The sequence below is a fragment of the Panicum virgatum genome, chromosome 4N (assembly GCF_016808335.1).
Source record: "Panicum virgatum strain AP13 chromosome 4N, P.virgatum_v5, whole genome shotgun sequence".
NCBI classification, from domain to species: Eukaryota; Viridiplantae; Streptophyta; class Magnoliopsida; order Poales; family Poaceae; genus Panicum; species Panicum virgatum.
This window is the reverse complement of record NC_053148.1, coordinates 27291554-27313208: the sequence shown is the minus strand read 5'-3', so window position 1 is coordinate 27313208 and position 21655 is coordinate 27291554. Positions and strand designations below refer to the sequence as shown.

General features: G+C 47.3%; 1 protein-coding gene across 1 annotated transcript; it reads left to right on the top strand.

Moving 5' to 3' along the window:
• Positions 1–356: 356 nt before the first annotated feature.
• LOC120669260 (putative cellulose synthase-like protein D5) lies at positions 357–3611 on the top strand. The gene is made up of 2 exons (XM_039949040.1): positions 357–874; positions 965–3611. The coding sequence occupies exons 1-2, from the start codon at positions 357–359 to the stop codon at positions 3453–3455; spliced, it is 3009 nt and encodes a 1002-aa protein (XP_039804974.1). The 3' UTR covers positions 3456–3611.
• The last annotated feature ends 18044 nt before the right edge of the window (positions 3612–21655 follow it).

The window sequence follows — 21655 nt, the reverse complement described above, 5'->3', positions numbered from 1 at the left end:
TTTAAAGACGAGATCTATAATTAGTTTTGTGATTAGTCTACATTTAATACTTCAAATGTTGAAGATTCTCTTCAAAAAATGCAAAATGCAAACTGATTTAAACACAGCCTAAAAGTCTAATGTAAAGCCCAAAACAGGGAGTGCATCCGCATCCCCTTTAGGCAATGGTATAATCACATCCCCATATCCCACTATAGACTGCTATTACCCTCTGAAAACCTGACCGCTAAATGTTTCGCTATTTTTAACATTGTTGGTAGCCACCCGTCCCTTGAACGAGGAAGCCGTCGAGCGGGCGCCTTCCTAGCTCCTCAAACGACGTCGATCTCGACGACGCGCCGGAGTTCGCCGCCACCATGTCCGGTGTTACTAGCGGCGACTATGCCAACTACACCGTCCTCATGCCGCCCACCCCGGACAATCAGCCGTACAGCGGCGGCGGTGGCGCGCCGTCCTCCACGTCGACGGGTGGTGGCTCCAGGCCAGACGACTTCCCCTTGCCTCCCTATGGCCCGTCGGCGTCCCCTAAGATCGTCAACCGGCGCGGGGGCGCCGGCGGGGACGACGTCGCCGGGGGCGTCAGCAGCAAGATGGACCGGCGGCTGTCGACGGCGCGCGTGCCGGCGCCGTCCAAGTCGCTGCTGGTGCGGAGCCAGACCGGGGACTTCGACCACAACCGGTGGCTGTTCGAGACCAAGGGCACGTACGGCATTGGCAACGCGTACTGGCCGCAGGACAACAGCGCGTACGCCGCCGCCGACGGCGGCGGCGGCGCGGGCGGCGGCCCCGTCAAGATGGAGGACCTCGTGGACAAGCCGTGGAAGCCGCTCAGCCGGAAGGTGGCCATTCCGCCCGGCATTCTCAGCCCCTACAGGTTGAATTCTATATATTCGCATCGCCGTTTCGACCGATCGACCAGTGCTACTTATTCTTGGCATGGATTTTGATTTGCATGTGGCTGCAGGTTGCTGGTGCTGGTGCGCTTCATCTCGCTGTTCCTGTTCCTGATCTGGCGCGCGACGAACCCCAACCTGGACGCGCTGTGGCTGTGGGGGATCTCCATCGTGTGCGAGTTCTGGTTCGCCTTCTCGTGGCTGCTGGACCAGATGCCCAAGCTGAACCCGATCAACCGGGCCGTCGACCTCACCGCGCTCCGGGAGAAGTTCGAGTCCGTGACGCCGGCCAACCCGACGGGCCGCTCCGACCTCCCCGGGCTCGACGTCTTCATCTCCACCGCCGACCCCTACAAGGAGCCGCCCCTGACGACTGCCAACTCGCTGCTCTCCATCCTCGGCACCGAGTACCCCGTGGAGAAGCTCTTCGTCTACATCTCCGACGACGGCGGCGCGCTGCTGACCTTCGAGGCCATGGCGGAGGCGTGCGAGTTCGCCAAGGTGTGGGTGCCCTTCTGCCGCAAGCACTCCATCGAGCCGCGCAACCCGGACTCGTACTTCAACCAGAAGGGAGACCCCACCAAGGGCAAGAAGCGGCCGGACTTCGTCAAGGACCGGCGGTGGATCAAGCGCGAGTACGACGAGTTCAAGGTCCGCATCAACGGGCTGGCGGACCTCATCCGCCGGCGCGCCAACGCCATGAACGCCCGCGAGCGCAAGCTCGCCCGCGACAAGCAGCAGGCCGCCGCCGACGTCCCGGCCGTCAAGGCGACCTGGATGGCCGACGGCACCCACTGGCCCGGCACCTGGCTGGACCCGGCCCCCGACCACGCCAAGGGCGACCACGCGAGCATAGTGCAGGTGATGATCAAGAACCCTCACTACGACGTGGTCCCCGGCGACGCCTCGTCGCACCCGTACCTGGACTTCACCGGCGTGGACGTGCGCGTGCCCATGTTCGTGTACCTCTCGCGCGAGAAGCGCCCCGGGTACGACCACAACAAGAAGGCCGGCGCCATGAACGCCATGGTGCGCGCGTCGGCCATCCTCTCCAACGGGCCCTTCATGCTCAACTTCGACTGCGACCACTACATCTACAACTGCACGGCCATCCGCGAGGCCATGTGCTACATGCTCGACCGCGGCGGCGACCGCATCTGCTACATCCAGTTCCCGCAGCGCTTCGAGGGCATCGACCCCTCCGACCGCTACGCCAACCACAACACCGTCTTCTTCGACGGCAACATGCGCGCGCTCGACGGCCTGCAGGGCCCCATGTACGTCGGCACCGGCTGCCTCTTCCGCCGCTACGCCGTCTACGGCTTCAACCCGCCGCGCACCAACGAGTACCGCGGCATCTACGGCCAGGTCAAGGTGCCCGTCGCCGACCCGCACGGCCACCCCGAGGAGCACCCGGACCACGAGGCGCCGCAGCGCTTCGGCAAGTCCAAGATGTTCATCGAGACCATCGCCGTGGCCGAGTACCAGGGCCGCCCGCTGCAGGACCACCCGTCGGTGCAGAACGGCCGGCCCCCCGGCGCGCTGCTCATGCCGCGCCCGCCGCTGGACGCGGCCACCGTGGCGGAGTCCGTGGCGGTCATCTCCTGCTGGTACGAGGACGGCACCGAGTGGGGGCTGCGCGTCGGCTGGATCTACGGCTCCGTCACCGAGGACGTGGTCACCGGCTACCGCATGCACAACCGCGGCTGGCGCTCCGTCTACTGCATCACCCGCCGCGACGCCTTCCGGGGCACGGCGCCCATCAACCTCACCGACCGCCTCCACCAGGTGCTGCGCTGGGCGACGGGCTCCGTGGAGATCTTCTTCTCCAAGAACAACGCGCTCCTGGCCTCCCGGCGGCTCAAGTTCCTGCAGCGCCTCTCCTACCTCAACGTCGGCATCTACCCCTTCACCTCCCTCTTCCTCATCATGTACTGCCTCCTGCCGGCGCTGTCCCTCTTCTCGGGGCAGTTCATCGTGGCCACGCTCGACCCGACCTTCCTCTGCTACCTCCTGCTCATCACCATCACGCTCATGCTGCTCTGCCTGCTGGAGGTCAAGTGGTCCGGGATCGGCCTCGAGGAGTGGTGGCGCAACGAGCAGTTCTGGGTCATCGGCGGCACGTCGGCGCACCTGGCGGCCGTGCTGCAGGGCCTGCTCAAGGTCATAGCGGGCATCGAGATCTCCTTCACGCTCACCGCCAAGGCGGCGGCCGAGGACGACGACGACCCCTTCGCCGAGCTCTACCTCGTCAAGTGGACGTCGCTCTTCATCCCGCCGCTCGCCGTCATCGGGATCAACATCATCGCGCTCGTCGTCGGCGTGTCGCGCGCCGTGTACGCCGAGATCCCGCAGTACAGCAAGCTGCTGGGCGGGGGCTTCTTCAGCTTCTGGGTGCTGGCGCACTACTACCCATTCGCCAAGGGGCTCATGGGGCGGCGCGGCCGCACGCCCACCCTCGTCTACGTCTGGGCGGGGCTCATCTCCATCACCGTCTCCCTGCTCTGGATCACCATCAGCCCACCGGACGACAGGATCACACAGGGCGGCATCGATGTGTGATCACTCGCCAATGCAACGCAAGATCATTATTGTTTTTGCAGTGTCACATTTAATTTCTTGTTTCTGGATGCAAGCAGTAAGATAAAGGTAGCTAGGCAGGGCAAGAGTCCTTTATTCTGTACCATGTAGGGGCTAGTGTACAAACAAACAGAGATGATCGACGCTAACTGTATAGGGATTCTGTGCGAAATTGCCCCTTTTTCTAATTAAGATGATATATATACAGTAATTGGTCATTGGTCCACGCGTTTTTTTTGTTTTTAACTACCTTTCCACATACACTTGAGCAGAATTTACATACTTTCAAAAAGATTCAGCACAGTCTCGACCGAAAGTCGATTCCAGAGAGATTTGAGTCGAGAACTTGCAGTAGTGGAGCAGGTTAGGTTCGAGAGAGAGAGGATTTATTTGGCCATTTGAGCCAGGTTAGGTTCGACAAAATGATCGGAGCATGGAAAAAGATCGGTTAACAATAGCAATTGTTCTTAATTAGCACCAAGGAAAATATACCAATCAAAGAAAACAAATGTGCTAAGCACGGAATAATACTCTAAGCAAGAAAACTTGTTTCTATAAGAAATACAATAATTGTTCTAGGTTAAAGAAAATTCACTACAATAGAAATTCAAATATATACTAGAACGGTAGGCTTAACTACTAGAATAAATACCTGAAATACAATGTTTTCTGTTGAAAATAAAATCAAATATACATGATCGACTCTTGAGTATACCTAATCATAGGCTGCCCAACCCGTTCGAAAAAAACCTAACTTGAACCGACTCGAAAACTGCATGGCTACGATACACTTCAACATCAATCTCCGACAACACTGCAAGTATTCATCAGTGCAAGCAAATATCAATGACTACACACTACACGAATAGGCAGCTTACTACATACCAACAGCGCGGGGGGGGGGGGGGGGGGGGGGGATTCTTCGCATGCAAGTGTTTGCGATTCTCTCTAGCAACTCGTTCCCGTGATCCATTGTTGGGGCTCCAATGTCAATTCCCCAACAATTTTGGGTACGGTGCTCCAGGAGTCATTTTTGGGAGGGCGGGCTCATGGTTTCCAATGTAAAACCAGCGCTCTCTCCACCCGGACACATTGCTTGGGAGCTTGCAGGGGATGTACTTACTTTCCGTCCCCTGCCTCAACAGCCCCTCCAACCTCAGCAATGTTTTTGGAGTTCAGATGAGCCATCACATGGAAAAGATAGCAGAACAAGTCAAAATGGGGCTCTATTCCCAAAAAATCTTCGCAAAGATGAATGAAAATGGATATTTGAAGTTGGAATTCAAATTATGGAGTTGAAGGCTGCAAGGCCCCAGTGGAAAAGAAGGCCACACAGGAAATTTGAGGTCGACATGGCCAAATCCACGCTCAATAAAAGATAGAAACATGACAATCTCCTTCGATTGCTCGTACAGCCTCACATCTCCCTCGTCGGATCACCACTGAACAAGCTCTTGGCTTTGCAGCAGGCATTCATCTATCAAAGACAGGATTTGAGCATGGGTACACTTACTTATCATCCACGCTTCGCTGGAAGGCTCGGCAGCCTGGGTTTCCTTTCCCTTCCCCTTGCTAGCAAACTTTTTTGGAGCTATCTGTTGAAATTTTGGAGCGTCGCCAATAAAATCTGAGAGCGCATGGATATCATCGCAACTTTGACCTAGGAGTATTCCAGGGTGTCGTATCCACTGAGGAACGTGAGTATATTATCTAAGGCTCGAATTCATCCAAGGACACCACACTACTGAAGAGGTAAGGGGTAGAGAGGATTTCTAAGGCTCAGAATCAAAGGTAAGATATCACTAACTAGTTCTTTACTTCGGACTATCAGGTTACCTGGATAAAACCAGAAGTTCTGATAATAAGGCTACTGTCGTACACCCAAAAGTGAAGGATTACGAAGGCACAAAACAGTGATGTCACCACCTGCATACTACCTCTACAAATCGTGGGATGTCACAACAATAGAAGTTTGTACCCAAGAGTGCTAGTCTTCTACTACTAGAGTTGATTAGGATTATCCATCTTTATCGGAAGTCCTACTCTAGAGGCATCCACTAAACTAGTGAACAATCAATATTGTAAACAAATAGGGAACTAGCACTACTTAACTAAGAAAATAAAGCATAAAGAACATCACAAACACTTAATATGATTGATAAGCATCCGTCAAGGTACAAACTGGAGAAGAGTGTTGGGGGCCAATTGGCACCTGCCCGACTCCCCCTCACTCTATCCATGTTTTTCCTAGCACTAGCAAGCCAGCACCAAGCCTCCAAGGCAAGCCCTTAAGCTCAAATGTGAAAGTGGAACTCAAGAGGAGAAGTGTGAGATGTGTCCTCATTTGAGCCCCCTCCTCTACTATTTATAGAGGGGTGCCATGGGTTCTTCTGCCACGAGTTGGAGCCCCAGCCTCCTGGAACCGCCTTTAGCATCGAATGAGGAGACGACACATGGAAGTTCAAGCTCGGTGGCGCCAGAAGATGCTCGGCCGACCTACATGGTCGGCCGACCAAAAAACATGGCCAATCGGTCCCAATTTTGTCCAGGAGGCTCCACGTGAGTCCCAATGTCGGTTATGGATGAGTGGAATTGTCCTAAGGTGGTTTGCAAGCTCTAGTAGGCCCATGGATCCTCGTACTCACACCTGATTCGCTGAGAGGATATTCCCTTGGATTGATAATGTGTTTCCTTCCCTCTCTAAGCTTAAGCAACCTGCATTCAAATAATCACCAACACTTCGTGGAATTTGTTTGTACTAATCCTACCATTAATGTTGACGCTTGTCTTTTATACGCTCATGCAGGAGCTGACACTCTCTCTGATCCATGAGAGGCTAATTGGCGTGCTCTGACTCTGACTGGTCAGGTTTTGTAACTTGGAGGTTGGAGCATGATTTACCTGCATTTCTGCCCAAATTCCGATATAGCATATGAAGGGGAAATGTGGAATCAGCCTTTTTTGGTTAAAATGTGTAGGCATGAGATTTGAATTCTCATGATTTTTAGCTCAAAATGACGCTTAAAATGGATGTTATCGAGTGTCAACACCATCCTTGATGTCATGAGCCGCTTCACTCGCGTGCCCTCAGGGGCTAAGGATTGGGGAGGTGGAGGAGTGATCGAATGTGCAAGAGGGCTCAGGGTGACTAATACTCAGGTGGAAAATGGAGCTTTGTGGGCGCACATCTAGATCCATTTTTTTTGAAAAGGAAAGCTTTATTGATCTTAGACAATTACATCAAGGTGATACAATTATATAAGATCCATCCTGGCCTCTGCATAACTAAGATGCACACAGCCTATGAAAAAAAAACAAAAAAAGAGAACGCCATGACCTAAAGATTATGCCGCAGCAAACTACCACAAGCGACTTCACCTTCATCCGCTTCGCAAACCAAAGCAGCTCTTGGACTATGAAGTAGGCTCCCGAGACAACGCCTCCAACGAGGAAACGGCACGTGCCGACATTATAGTGACACAACCAATTAAGGCCAAATCAAAAGTTTTCACCTGAGGGAGTAATTCATCTTAATCCAAACAATGCTTCAATAAGGTCACTGCCAGGTTCAACCAATTAAGGTCAGATCTAGGGATTTCTTCCCGGAACCGGTGAATTAGTAACAAGTACCACCACAACAAAGTCACACCGTGTTGCTACCCCCTTCTTACCAGGCCAATGCTTCCATATAGACCAGACTTGACCCACTTCGAACGGCCACTAACTCCAAGTCCGGCAGACCATCTAAACTTGTAACCTGAGATACCATGCTGCAAAGTAGCCACTGGGTACCCGTGCATAATCCACCAGAACAAAGTGTAGATGAAATCCGTCTTCGAGTAAGAGAATCCACGAATGAAGCCAAGATGACTCATGTCTCTTGGTCTATATGAAAAACAAAGGAAAAATTAAAGATGTCGTTACCAGAAGTAATTGTAAAGTCCGGAGCTAGCCCTTCCAACAACACCAAAGCCGAAAGCACAACTGCCGGAGAGGAGTCACCACTGGAGGCCAAGCCGACGTCAGATCTGCATCCAGAGATCTGTGGCTGCAGCGAAGACGCCCTCCGACGGAATCCCACGAAGACGGGACCGTAGAGCCGGCGCTGCCAGATCTGGATCCGCCACGCCGCAGACCCGCTAGAGTCGCACGCCCGCCGCCCGCCGCGGGACTCCCATGCGGGAAGACCCTGAGGGGCCCGACCGCTGTAGCCCGTGGCCGCCGCCGCCGCCGACGTCCTCGGTTGCGTGCGGGCGGCCGAGCAACGAGGCGGAGCCGCCTTGGCCGCCGCAGGTGCCGAACGAGGGACCTCCGACTCCGTGGCCACCGGATCTGGCAGATCGACCTGAAGCCGGCAGCCATTGCGGGCCACTCACGAGACCTCCCAGATCATCTCGAGCCACGCCCATACGCGAGGAAAGGACCCCACCGCCGCTGTCCTAGGAGGGACTCAGACTTCCGGACCCATATTTCTGGATCCAGATGCCAGACGAAGGAAGCAAAAGGCCCGAACAGTGAAAGGCTCGAAAGTGAATAGGTAAAAACACTAAATCACCAAACGGTTAAATAACCAGCGGCGGGCGGGCCCAGATTTATTGTGTGGAAGATAAAGCATTTATCACAGAATAAGATTTATTTTTGATTGTTAAAGTTGGGATATTTTGAGAATGTTATTTGATTAAAAATTTTTTGGGGATTTCATCCAAAAAAGTTGTTTTCGAATTTCAAAATCAAAATTTCCACTTTCACCATCAAAATAAATTCATACTTTTTTCTACACAACATGCCACCATTTCTTGGATCTCTTTTTTTCCAAATCTTGGGATTTGGATTCTAGCCTCAGAGGATGCGGGACACGTGTCATCGATGGCTTATTTTTATTTTTCAAATTTTTGGAAGATAAAGACAAAAATTGAAGACTGATTTGACTCTATGCTTGATTCTTGGATGCAACCTAAGGCTTGGGGGCTACTCCATACAGAGTGAGATTGTCATTGCGCAACATATAGAAGAAAATAACTCAGGCCTTGAGCACCTCATAGCCTCGATGAAGCCGAAAAGGGAGTACTTGGAAGACACCTTCAAGAAAAAGTTTGAAAGAACTGGAAGATGCCTTTAGAAATACGTAGAGCCTGCAGTACTCGACTACGAAGAGCTCGAGGGCTTGTCAGATATGAGACCACGGCATTGCGCACATGGTATAGATATTCTAGAATAAGGAATGGGGCATGGGCCTACCTTATACGTGCTGTAACTACTTGGACATGACTAGGACTAGTCAGATTAGAAGGAAACTACCCGACTAGTACTCGGATAGGAGTCCTACTCTAGTATCTGGCAACGATTTACATGTAACCATGTCCCTTAGATTATATAAGGGCAGGCAGTGATCTCCTCCAAACAATCCACATCTAAGACAATACAAACCACCATACAGGATATAGGATATTACGTATACGGCGGTCCGAACCTATCTTAAGTTTCGTGTTCCTTGCACCTTCGAGTTGTGATCTCGACAACACTCTACCTACAACCTACCACCTCAGGGGGTATCCCTTGGTGAGCGGTGGTAAAAACACCGACAGTATTGATGTTTCAAAATGTACAAGTAATATAACGAATAAAATGATGTGGACCTCATGCTATCTGCAAAGGTGTTAAGAATTTAGAAAGTGTCTTAGTCTTCCGAGGTTCTCATAGAGATATAGTTGTGTACATGTATTCATATGGATGAGTATGCATGCAATTATTTAGGCATCTGCATCTATAATATTTTTCATAAAAAATAAAAATATAGAGGTTAGTTGTATTAAATTTAGCTAACCGACACTACTAACACCCTGTCTTCTTCCTAGAAGCACGAATGAGGAGGCGGTCGGGCGGCGTGAGTCTGGCGGAGGTAGCCTAGCGGATTCGGCTGCCCGACGGTGGCTGTCCACTCCGATAGCTACCTTTACACCAGTAAGTTTCTCATTGATCCTCTCCTTTATCTCATGTCCTAGGGTTCTTGGCTCATAGCCTAAAGTTTTTGATTTAATAAAGTCCAACTCATGATACGAATATTGGAACCAATGTCGTGACACTAGAGTTACTCTTCTAATTATGCAAGGTATAAAGTATGAATATAAACTAATTATGAAGTACATGTCTCACCCTGCAAAGTATAAGTCATGCAAATATAAATATCTAGAAGATATACCTATTACAGATATCCGAGAATTACAAAGGAAAGTAACAGCTAAACCCTAAACCATACCGAAACTCCTCGGGAAACTCAGGGACCCGAAGATGAGCTAATTCAGCCTAAACTCCGCTGCCAATCCCAATTGCCTTTGGGATGGGACCCTGTCATAAAGTGGGCACCCATTCCGTGCCCCAAGGAACCACTACCCTTATCCCATGACGTCACAATGTTCCTATTTGGTTTAGTAGCATAAATTACTGTAGACAACTTTGACCATTAATTAGAGGTATTAAATAAACACAATTTACGAAATTAACTCCACAACTCCTGTGCTACTTCGCGAGACGAATCTAACGAGGTCTTTGACCGCATAATTAGAGGATGGTTACTGTAGCATTACTGTAGCCAATCATGGTGGAACTTGTCTTATTAGATTTGTCTTAAAACATTACACCCATATGTGAAAAGGTTTTGCAAAAAAAACTTCATTTAGTACTTCCTTCATACAAGATTCTTTTGTAGAGCAAGTTGCGTTAGTAAACCAAACAGACCCATTGGAGTACACCGATCCGCCACTAGTTGATGGGAGGTAAATGGGGGGGGGGGGGGGGAGGCCACGGTGCCCTATAACCACCATCCATTTGCTAGGGCTGGAGGCGTGGTGGGCCCGTAACTGTTAGGAGGGGTGTATCTGCTGCTGGGTAAATCTGTAATCATGATGTTTTACAAGGAGGGCGCGTCCATGGTGGGTCCCATCTCTGCATGAGACCTTCCTATCATTTCATGATAGCACACATTCAATGCTCACTGCAGTTTGCTTCACCTCGAACGGTCTTGCTCGTCCCAGGACAATGGCATCCTCCCCGAAGACGGTCTGGATCAACTCAGACTGTTGGGGCATTTCCAAGCGGGGGCAGCGCGCGCATCCCCGCTGTTCGGCTTTTGATGGGCCATGTCCTTTTTATGCCATTCCTTGGGAGACTCGTTCCTCGGATGCAATCACCAACTATTTAAGAATGAAACAAGAGAAGAGCAAAAATAGCATTTAGTTTCTGGGCCAAGTCTCAAGTCTTCCACTTCCAAGTTTGTTGTACCAGCATGCTCACACACTTTATGTCGATTCAAATCTGAACATATAAAAGCAGCTCCGATCCAGTTTGATGTTTTAGGGGGGTGCTCCGAGGAGAGAGAAGGAGAAATATAAGATGCCATACACTGGAGCGGGTAGAGCTAAGATGAAAATGCTAGCACTTGGAGCCAGGATTTGCACCGGGTGCCCTAAATAAAGAATGCTTCTTTCTTTCTTTCTCGTTTACGTGCTGCTGTCTTATCCATCATTCAAGCTCACATGGACATAAAAGGGGAAAATCTATTTAATTCCTTATGGGTCCCACCATTACAAAATCTGAGGGAACTCAACTGGAGCATTTGAAGCTATGGTAGCACCTCATGACATGTCTAGGCTAGCACCATGGAAAAAGATTATACACTGGAGATTGCCCTTAGTCCTGGCCTCTTTGGTACCATTTTAACACGATTAAAATAGTACACTACTACAGATGTGCTAATTTGTCCCGGTTGGGAAACCTTTGTTGTCCCGGTTTCCCAACCGGGAACGCCAGGCCGAGATAAAATGGGGTCCTTTTGTCCCGGGTCTGGCAACCGGGACAAAAGATGCTGCCAGCGCCACGTGGCTGGCGCACCATTTTGTCCCGGTTAGTTTGGTGTTACCAACCGGGACAAAAGGTCCTTTTTTTCATGTTTTCTTTTTCTCAATTTTTTTTTCATTTTCAATTATACTTTTGCATTTCAATTAAACTTATGTATTGAAATTCAGTGTGTATGATCTCCACTAATATATACATATATATATAGTTACTTATATAATATTTGTCCTAGATAGTTTTCATATATAAATTAATTCACTTATATATATATGTATACACATATCTATATATGTGAATTCCTTCGCAAGTGCTCCCGCTCATCATTTTTTCTTCTTTGCCGGCTTCTATATGATTCAATGTAATCCCTGAACCTATACTTCCACGGAACCACGCCTTTGCCTCTTGTGCAGCCCGGATGCTCTGGATTCCCAAGGGCGTAAGTCAGCTCGTCCCTCTCTCTATCCGGCTAGAATGTTCTCTCAGCCGCTGCTTGTATGGCCTCCTGTAGTATCTGGGCTGCTCGCTGGATGTTTGGCCCATAGATGTAGTCACCAGTCAATGGGTCCAAGCTTCCCCCGTGACCATAAAACCAAGTCATTGACCTTTCATGCCAGTTCATGGTCGCAGGTTGGATGCCTCTGTCAAGCAGATCCTGCTCCATCTTCTCCCATTTGGGTATTGCAAGCTTGTAGCCTCCTTGGCCTAGAGTGTGATGGTACACTTTCTTCGAGGCATTGTCTTTGGCCTTCTGCACCTTCTGAAGACCAAGCTCTGAAGACTTGTATTCCACAAATGCATCCCAGTGACCCCTGAGCTTTTCGAGCTCGCCGGTAAATACGGGTGTGGTCCCGGTCTTGATATATTTCTTCGTCAAAATTTTCTTGAATGATTGCAGCTGTTCGGCCATCTTACTCAGGGTCCAGCGCTTGCATATCTCTTCGGATTTAGCTGGAATCGTGAAGTTTTTCTTAAGCTCCCGCCAGCACCATTCTTTTTCTCTTTCGGGTATCTCATCCCGTTCCTCGCTTGGATTGGAAGCTTTCCAGAGCCTGAAGCTGATCGGGATGTGGTCCCTGACAATACATCCGGATTGTCTTATGAATTTTTTAGCGGCAGCTTCTGGAGCGATCGGTTATAATGAACCGCCCTTCCAGATTTTTTGTCGGGCCTCGCTTCATCTTTTTCTGCTGCGACGATGATCCAGACGGCTATAGAAAAACATTCATAGTATTCATATAGATTCAGATGAAAATATGATTTTCACTACAAATAAGTATAGTTGTGATATGTACATTAGCACTTTGTTCACCAGCAACGTCATCCTGAATAGATGGTGGCTCAATTCCATCACCGGACATATTCAAATATATGTCGGTATTGCTGCCATCATCAGCTTGTTCAGAGACATCTCCTTGACCTCCGCCAATCATATTCAACAGGAACTGTTCGTCTTCCGCGTCTGTGTGTCGCAGGTCCATCGTAACTAAAATATGAATACAAATAAAACCCTTAAAAATTCACTAAATAATTCACATCAATATTGACTAAGTAATTCCAAGTATGTCACTAAGTAATTCAATAAAATATTCACTAAGTAATTCCCATATTATGATTATACTGAATAGATCTAGTCACAAGGATTCCAAAAAGTCCTTATTTGCCCTGATCGAGAAGGAGACTATGTTTGGATCGGACTTCGTTTAGCTAGGACGTTTCTTTGGATCGTCGTACGTTTAGATAGACGAGTATTGGATGGGACGACAACGTTTACATGGACGAGGATTGGATCGGCGTACATTTAGATGGACAAGGATCAAATCGGCGTACGTTTAGCTGGACGAGGATTGGATCGGCGTACGTACACACATACACACATATACATACACATTCATATATTTACAAATTAAATATAATTTCACTATACATTAACTCATTAAACAAATTAACACCTAATTTACATTAAATTAAATACCATAATTTACAATTTAAGAAATTCACACAAAAAAATTAACACATTAAACAAATTAAATTTACTAAAATTCATTATCAACTAATTTCATACTACATCAAATTAAATACCCTAATTTACCATTTACAAATTAACACATTAAACAAATTTCATATCCTCAAATTTGTAAATTAACACATTAAACAAATTAACACCTAATTTACATCAAATTATGGTTTCAATTTGCACAAAATTCACTAAAATTTGGTCATAAATCACTAAAATTTGAGGCTAATTCACAAAAAATGTAGGGTTTGCGGGCGGGGTGGCGGCGGCCCACAGCCGGCGTGCTCACGTACGGCGGCGAGGTCGCGGCGGCGCACGGGCGAGGCGGAGGTCGGGGACGATGAGACCGCGCAGCGTGTCGATCCTCTAGGCGCGGCGCTCGGGGAGGCGGTCCTCTGGGCGGGGAAGTCCTCCGGGCGGCGCTCGGGGAGAACGACGGCGGCGCACTGGGCGGGGAAGTCCTCCGGGCGGCGCTCGGGGAGGACGACGGCGGCGCACTGGGCGGGGACGTCCTCCGAGCGGTGGTCGGGGCCACGACGCGGCGGCGGTCTCGGGGTCTTGGCGGGGCGCCGTGGGGTCGTGGGGCGGCGGCGCGGAGCTCTCGGGGCGGCGGTGCAGAGCTCTCGGTCGGGGCGGCGGCGAGGAGGATCGACGGCGCAGAAGTGGCTAAGTGTTGGAAAAGGGGGCGAGGGGAAGAAATATATGAGGGGGCTTTTGTCCCGGGTGGAGCCACGACCCGGGACAAAAGGACCTTTTGTCCCGGGTGGTGGCTCCACCCGGGACAAAAGGTATTTTTGGGCGGGCCGGGAAAATTCCCAGCCCGCGGCGCACCTTTAGTCCCGGTGGATGTACCACCCGGGACAAAAGGGGCCCGTTTTCCCTCATTCCCGCCAAATCTTATGTTTGTTTTTATTTCTTTTTACTTCTCTTTTAAAATAGGCTTTCATTTGTTAATTTAGTTAATAAATTTTGATTCCAAAAATTATGGAACAAAATTTCTTATCTCTATATAAACTTGATACATGCAACAAAAATAATTAATTTTCATTCAAGTGATTGGGTCAATGAAATATATATTTTTTTTAAATCATATTTGTTATTTTGACCATGCAAAAATATATTAGGTGAACAAATTTTTTCAAACTGTTGCTTTTCGACAGAAAGTGGATTCTATCACAATATTAACGTTTAAAAAGTGAATTTTACATAAAATTAAGTAATTTCATGATATTAATGAGTAGTGTGTGAGTTTGAGAGATAGTGTGTGTTAGTGAGATTGTGTGTGTTAGTGAGAGAGTATAGTGTGTTAATGTGAATGTAATTTCATGAAATAAATAAAATTAGTTCAGTAATTCATTATTGAATGAAAATTATAATTGAGTCTGGTAATTAAGTGAAAAATATAAAAAATGATATATATATATATAACACATAAAGTATAATTGTACAGTACATATATAATAAAAGTATTTGAATTGCGATTATGTTTTTATACAATAATATAAAATGATTCAAGTACACGAAGGATTAGCGGTAACAGACTTTCTCTTCACAAATGTGTAACACCCTAGGTGTCTGCACAATAAAACTACATTTATTTCATCTGCTTCATATGTGAAATTGTTTGAGCAAGGGCCTATTTTAAAATTTTAAGGACCTTTGCGTAATTTTGAATTATTCCAAGGTCTTTTCTATAGTTTAATTTAAATAGGGATAGCAAATATTGATTTTGTGGAGGGTTTATTTGTAAAATTCAGTGCAATCATTACATGGCAGCAAACTTTACTTTTTAGTCCAGATTTAAAGTGATTTTGCATTGAAAAAGACAAAAGTCATTTGAATTCAAATCCTCCTTATGTTTTCAAAAATAACTCTTTAACCTTTGATCAAATCAATTTTTGCACAACATTAAAGTTGTAGATCTTGAAAATTTAAACAACTTTCATGTTGGGCGCTTTTTCAATTGAGCCCTAGATTAAAAGTTATCTTTGTTTTACAGACTGGTCCCTGGAATTTTCTGTTTTTGCAAATCAGTCTAGCTTCTCCTTCCTCCGGCCTGCTTCCCTGCTTCGCACCGCTGGCGCAGAGAGCAGCGCCGCCCACCGCTCAGGGCCGGCTGGAGGCCACCTCCTGCTTGCGCTGGCCTCCCACGCGTCGCGCTGAAGCTCCCCACCGCCCTCTACACCTCGCGATGTGCCCTCCCCGCTCTGCCACGCCGCACAGACCACCCGCCGGCCGCCACCTCGCCGCCGCCGTGGACAGCACGGGATAGAGCCCCGCCGCCCTCTCTTTCGCGCGCATGAGCACTACAAGTACCCAGCAAGCTGATCCTCTCAATCTTTCGCTTTTTCCCCACTCCGACGCCCCAGAACGCCGCCGCCGTCCACCCGAGCTCCGACGAGCTCGACCTCACCGTCGAACCCCCTCCTCCGCCCTTCTCCGCCCTCAATCGACCCCACCATTAGCTTTGCCTCGACCTCGGGCAGCTCTCAGGCCCAAGCCCGCCCCCAGACCGCCACCGGAGCACCCTCGCCGCCGTTCCTCTCCGCCGCCGACCCGCCTGCTCGCATCGCGCCGCCGCTACAACTCACCCCAACGTCAATACAAGCCACCCAGAGGTGCGCCTTGGCCTGCTGAACCTCCCACGCTGAAAGTGATCGGGTGCTCTAGCCTAAGAGGGGGAGGGGGTGAATTAGGCACTCTAAAAACTTAGACCTATAGCTCCAACTAGTTTGCACAAAACTTAAACTAAAACATGCTATCTAGATGTGCAACTACGTTGTTCTAGTGTGAAAAGCCTATCCCAAAAGAGTTTAGCAACCTATAGCCTTTCCTATCAAGAAACTATTCTATGAAAGTAGAGGCACACAAATTGCTAGAATGAAATGCGGAAGCTTAAAGAGCGGGATAGGAGATAGCAAACTCTTGACGCGGGTGTTTATCCCGAGGTTCGGTTAGCCACAAAGGCACACCTACATCCACGTTGTTGTAGCACTCACTAAGAGTATTGCTACTCGGCCACCAAGTCTCTTCCGTGAACACAATCACGGTCACCTTGGCCCCGGGTTCCACTAAGGAGCTTCTCCACAAAGGATGGGGGTCTCCACGTCCCCCGCACAAAGATGTCGCCGCCGCTCCACACCAAGTCGGAGGGTCGATGACGTTGTCGGCGAGCTTCACGCTCCAAGGTGCCGGCGCACCACACTCTTGTTTTGGTTCGCTAATGAACCACAGCACAAAGGCTCAAGGCCTTGCAATCACACTCACTAAGAGCTAATCTAGCACTCACACTTTACAAAGCTAGTGCTATAAGCTAAGGATATGATCTATGAGCTCTTGTATGGCTTGGAGATGTTCTTGGATGTGTATGAGGTGTCTTGGGACTCCAGCAAGCTTCAAATGGCCGGGGTGAGGCGTATATATAGGCCACCAAGTCTTGTAGTCGTTGCTCCAACGGTCAACTGAAAATCTGCGTATCACCGGAAGAACCGATGCCTCTGGCAGGGGTAGCGTCGGTTCTTCCGGTCACTCATAAACCGAAGTAGCCGTTGAAGTCCTGACAGCTGACGTAGTGACCACCGGTTGAACCGATGCTTTGTACCGTTGCATCACCGGTTCATCCGGTGCTTAAGAATCTTCTACTGGGCGCTGACGTCATTGCACCGACGCAATACTCCGATGCACCGTCGGTTGAACCGGTGCTGAAGAATCTTCTCCTGGGCGCTTGACATCGTCTCTGGAACATAGGACGCCCAATGCACCGATGCCCCTTTTTGACCCGTCGGTTCAACCGGTGCCTATAGGCTGACTTGGCTTCGATTCCCTTCTGCACCAGAGTTTCATAGCGTCGGTTCTTCCGACTACCATCGGATGCACCGATGCCCTTCGGCCCTTGCTACGCCTATCTTCTCTTTCTCTTTGTCATCACTTGAACCTAAAAGCCTGAGAATGATCATCTTAACAATCATATTAGTCCAAGTGTTGTGTTGTCATTCGATCACCAAAATCACTTGAAATGGCATAAAAGGTGCCATGTTCCTTACACACGCCCCTCCACCCTCGCCGCCGGCGATCGCCGTCGCCGGATTTGGACGGTCAACCCCCGCTCCCCCTCTCCGACCACGGCCAAGGGCCTCGTTTTAAAAGGAACAAAAGTTCCAGGGGGCTGTCTGCGAAGCCCATGACTCAAGTGAATAGTGTCAGCAGGGACCTCTTTATTATTTTTGCTGTAAACTTTGAAATTCCATAGAAATTCATAGAAAAATCAGAAAAGTGTAAATATTGATGTTTTGGAATCCTCTTGAAGATATATTTGCAGTGGAATCATAATATGTTGGGTGTTAGTTGAAAGTTTTTGCTGTAAAAATAGATTTATGTTACTAGTGTTTAAATGCTAGTTGTTTTTATCTTTTTCTTAACTGATGATTGAAAACATGTCTTGCTGTGAAAATTTTATGGTGAGATTTTCATGTGACCGTAGTATTTCTATAAAAATTTCGTGGTCATTCCTTCTGTTTAGCTATTTCTTTGATTTAATACTTGTTAAGTGAGCTTTAATCATGATAAATAGTTTCCTTAATTAGAAAAACATGGTAATTTTTGTAGAGCCTTTTTTCATCATATGTTACTGTCTGTAAAATTTGAGCACCAGATCGTGAATATAACAGAAGCTACAAATGAATCTTGTTAGTTTGCTGTCAGTTTTGTTTATTTTCTCAGAATCAATTATGTGTAGATTAAATCTTGAAAAATTTACAGTAGTTAAGTTAGCTCTGTGTAAATCTCATGTTAAGTTTCTAGCTTCTAGGTTGCTCTGGTTTAACCTGTATAATTCAATCTTGTTCTAGGAGTTGTCTGAATAAATGATTTGTCCTGATTAAATAGCTGCATGTTTAGGTATGAAATTTATAGGGTAGATCACTATGTTTCCCTTCTGTTTGATGTAATTTTTGCTGATTTTAATACTGAATGTGTACTGAGTGATTGATTTATTAGCAAACCATGTTTTATTTGCTATAGGAAACAACGACCACTTGTTTATGAAGATTAGTGAGCTTCTTTTGTGCTGTTGATCATGATGTCTTGTATAGTTAGAAAAGTTAATTATCTACTCTATAAACGATTGCCCATATACATAAGTTGTGTTGTTATTTGTAGACTACAACTTTATCGTGAAATGGGCATGTTTGTAATTTCATCTATTGCATTACATATAGATACGACTGCTCTATAGGACGGAACATACGAGCTGATCCCGGATTCCGAAGGAGGTGATCTCGAAGCTCAAGTGAACACTACTGTACTAACTGAAGCCCCGGACTAAAGTTCGGAAGAGCCCATGGCTGAAATAGTTAGTGACTACCGAGAAGGCAAGCCCCGGACATAACCTATATTTCAAATTAATACCATTTATTGTTATTACTTACTTATGCATTTACAATTCTTAGGATTTGAATAGAAACCCTAGATGAATGATCCTAGGAACCTATGTACTGAACACTAGAACTGAGTTCGAATAATTGCTAAGCTTATAGGACCGGTAAAAGTCGAGTGATTGCCTGTCACTCGCGAGCTCTATAGGAATTGCTTGTTTACTTTCTGTTATCAATATATGGACGACGGATGGGGTTGTGTTCGATATCATTACCTTGTGTGAGACCCCGTCTGTGTTGATGAACTTGCTAATGTCGCGGTGTGTGGTAGTGCTGGTTAAGTTTTTGAACGTACTAGCCACATGCCGTAAATATGGTACGCGGTAAGCCTAGTAACTGATCGGACCGGGGAATGGATATACTGACACTCCCTCTTAGAGATAGGTTTTTAATTATGTTTATGTTGATCAACACCGCGACTACTAGGGACAAGGTTGGACCTTGGAGCCCTGTAGTCGGGGAGAGTGTTCCTATCCACAAGCCGGAAAGAAAGGCAAACGGTTGTTTGGGAACGACCCGACGGTGTTCCAAACGTGTGTGTTAGGTCTGCCTGGCCAGGTTAACAAATTCGATTCGAATCGTCCGCTTCTCACGGTTTGGGACTGCTTGATCTCTTTGCCACACAAAGTAATAAGAGCAACATTATTATGATCAATCTTGATGATTGCTTAAAGTTCTACCATGGTTGAATAGTAGTTGCTTACATAGAATGGTTAATCAACTAGAATCTTGGAAGCTAAATTTGAAAGTAAGGACCTATTCTTTATTGCTTTTCAGCAAAAGGAAAAACAGAGTCTCACAGAACCCTTCATAGTCTAGTTAGGTGGGCTACGTATACCCGTTGACGGTTAAGTCTTACTGAGTATTAGAATACTCAGCCTTGTTGTTGAAACCCTTTTTCAGGTACGAGTTTTGAGGACCAGGTCGCTAGTTTGTCTTGGCCCTGCTCTTTGCCTCTTGGCTGGTCCGTAGAGTGGGATCCGTCATCGGCCGGCAATGACCCTGACGAGTGATACCTTGCTTGGGCTAGCTTGGTATACCTTTGCGACGTGTTGTAGCCGTCGTTTTCTCTTCCCGCTGCTTTTCAAACTCTGAACTTAAAGTTATGGTTTGTATAACTGTTTTACTAAGTTTGGTTTTGTAATAATGTCTCGAACTGGTTGTAATCACTACTGAGCTTGTGTTATAAAACATGTGGTTGTAATATCTCTGGACTCGCCTTCGTGCGGGGTATGCTTGTTCGATCCGAGAACCGGTGGTTGTATCGGGACGTTACCCGACAGACCAAGAATTGTTCCGTTTGAAGTGCGTTTGTGTCGGTGTTGCCTTTATGGTGATGGCCAGCGCACTTGAGTCGGGATAATTCAGTTGGTTCTGCCACAAAATGTCCCTTGATTATGATCACGATGCAAGTATGGAGCATCATCATTGGCTAGAAGGATGCATGGATCAGCATTTACTTTGAAAGGTGGAATGACAACAAAATTATTATATTCTTCTGACAAGTCTGTCTTGTCCTCCACTCCAACGATGTTTCTCTTTCCTGATAGAACTATGTGTCACTTAGGCTCATCCTTTTGCTTGTTTATCCCCTTCTTTGGCTTGCTGGACATGTCCTTAATGTAGAAAACCTGAGCGACATCCTGGGCTACGACAAATGGCTCGTCTCTATACCCATGATTGTTGAGATCAACTATTGTCATCCCATACTCATCTTTTGTTACCCTCCTCCAGATAGCTTAACCCATTGGCAACAAAATAGAGGCACCTTGAAATTGGGACCGTAATCTAGCTCCCATATCTCTTCAATGTAGCCGTAATATGTGTCCTTTTTTCTATTATTGTTCGTGGCATCCATACGAACACCGCTGTTTTGGTTGGTACTCTTTTTATCTTGAGCTATCGTATAAAATGTGTTTCCATTTATCTCGTACCCTTGGTATGTTAAGATATTCCAAGATGGTCCCCTAGCCAATAAGAACATTTGTTCACTTATATCCATGTTATGCATTAGATGCTTCCGCAACCAGCTGCAGAAAGTGTTCATGTGCTCACGTGTAATCCATGCCTCAGACTTTTCCGGGAAATTGGAGAGCAGAATTTTCTTGTGTTCCTCGATATATGGGTCAACCAAGAATGATTGTTGAAGAACCGTATAATGCGCTTTCTTGAATGAGAAATCATTTGTGCAGACATAAGATTTCTTTCCTAATGTACCCTTTCCAGTTAGTCTCCCCTCATATTGCGATTCAGGGACTCCAATTGGTTTAAGGTCATCAATAAAGTCAACACAAAAGTCAATGACCTCCTCAGTTCCGTAGGCACTGGCGATGCTTCCTTCTGGATGAGCTCGATTACGAACACATTTCTTGAGTACCCCCATGAACCTTTCGAATGGGAACATGTTGTGTAGAAATACTGGTCCGAGAATATCAATCTCTTTCATAAGGTGCACTAGAAGATGTGTCATGATGTTGAAGAAAGATGGTGGAAATATCAGCTCAAAGCCAACAAGACATTGCACCACATCATTTTGCAGCTTTATCAAATTCTCCGAGTCAATTATCTTCTGAGAAACTGCGTTGAGGAAGGAACATAGCTTCACGATGGTTAACCGGACGTTATCAGGCAGAATACCCCGCAGCGCAACCGGAAGAAGTTCGGTCATAAGCACATCGCAGTCATGGGACTTGAGATTTGTAAATTTCTTCTCTGCCAAATTTAAGATTCTTTTTATATTGGATGAGTATCCAGATGGAACCTTTATACTACTCAAGCAGTCAAACATGGTTTCTTTCTCTTCCTTGCTAAGAGTATAGCTGGCAGGACTTAAGTATTGTCGTCCATTATCTCGCTGTTCTGGATGTAAGGCATCTCGTTCTTCC

Coding starts and splice junctions, on each gene's coding strand:
- LOC120669260 (XM_039949040.1), top strand. CDS start 357: ATGTCCGGTGTTACTAGCGGCGACTATGCCAACTACACCGTCCTCATG. Junction 875..964: donor GGCATTCTCAGCCCCTACAG/GTTGAATTCTAT, acceptor ATGTGGCTGCAG/GTTGCTGGTGCTGGTGCGCT.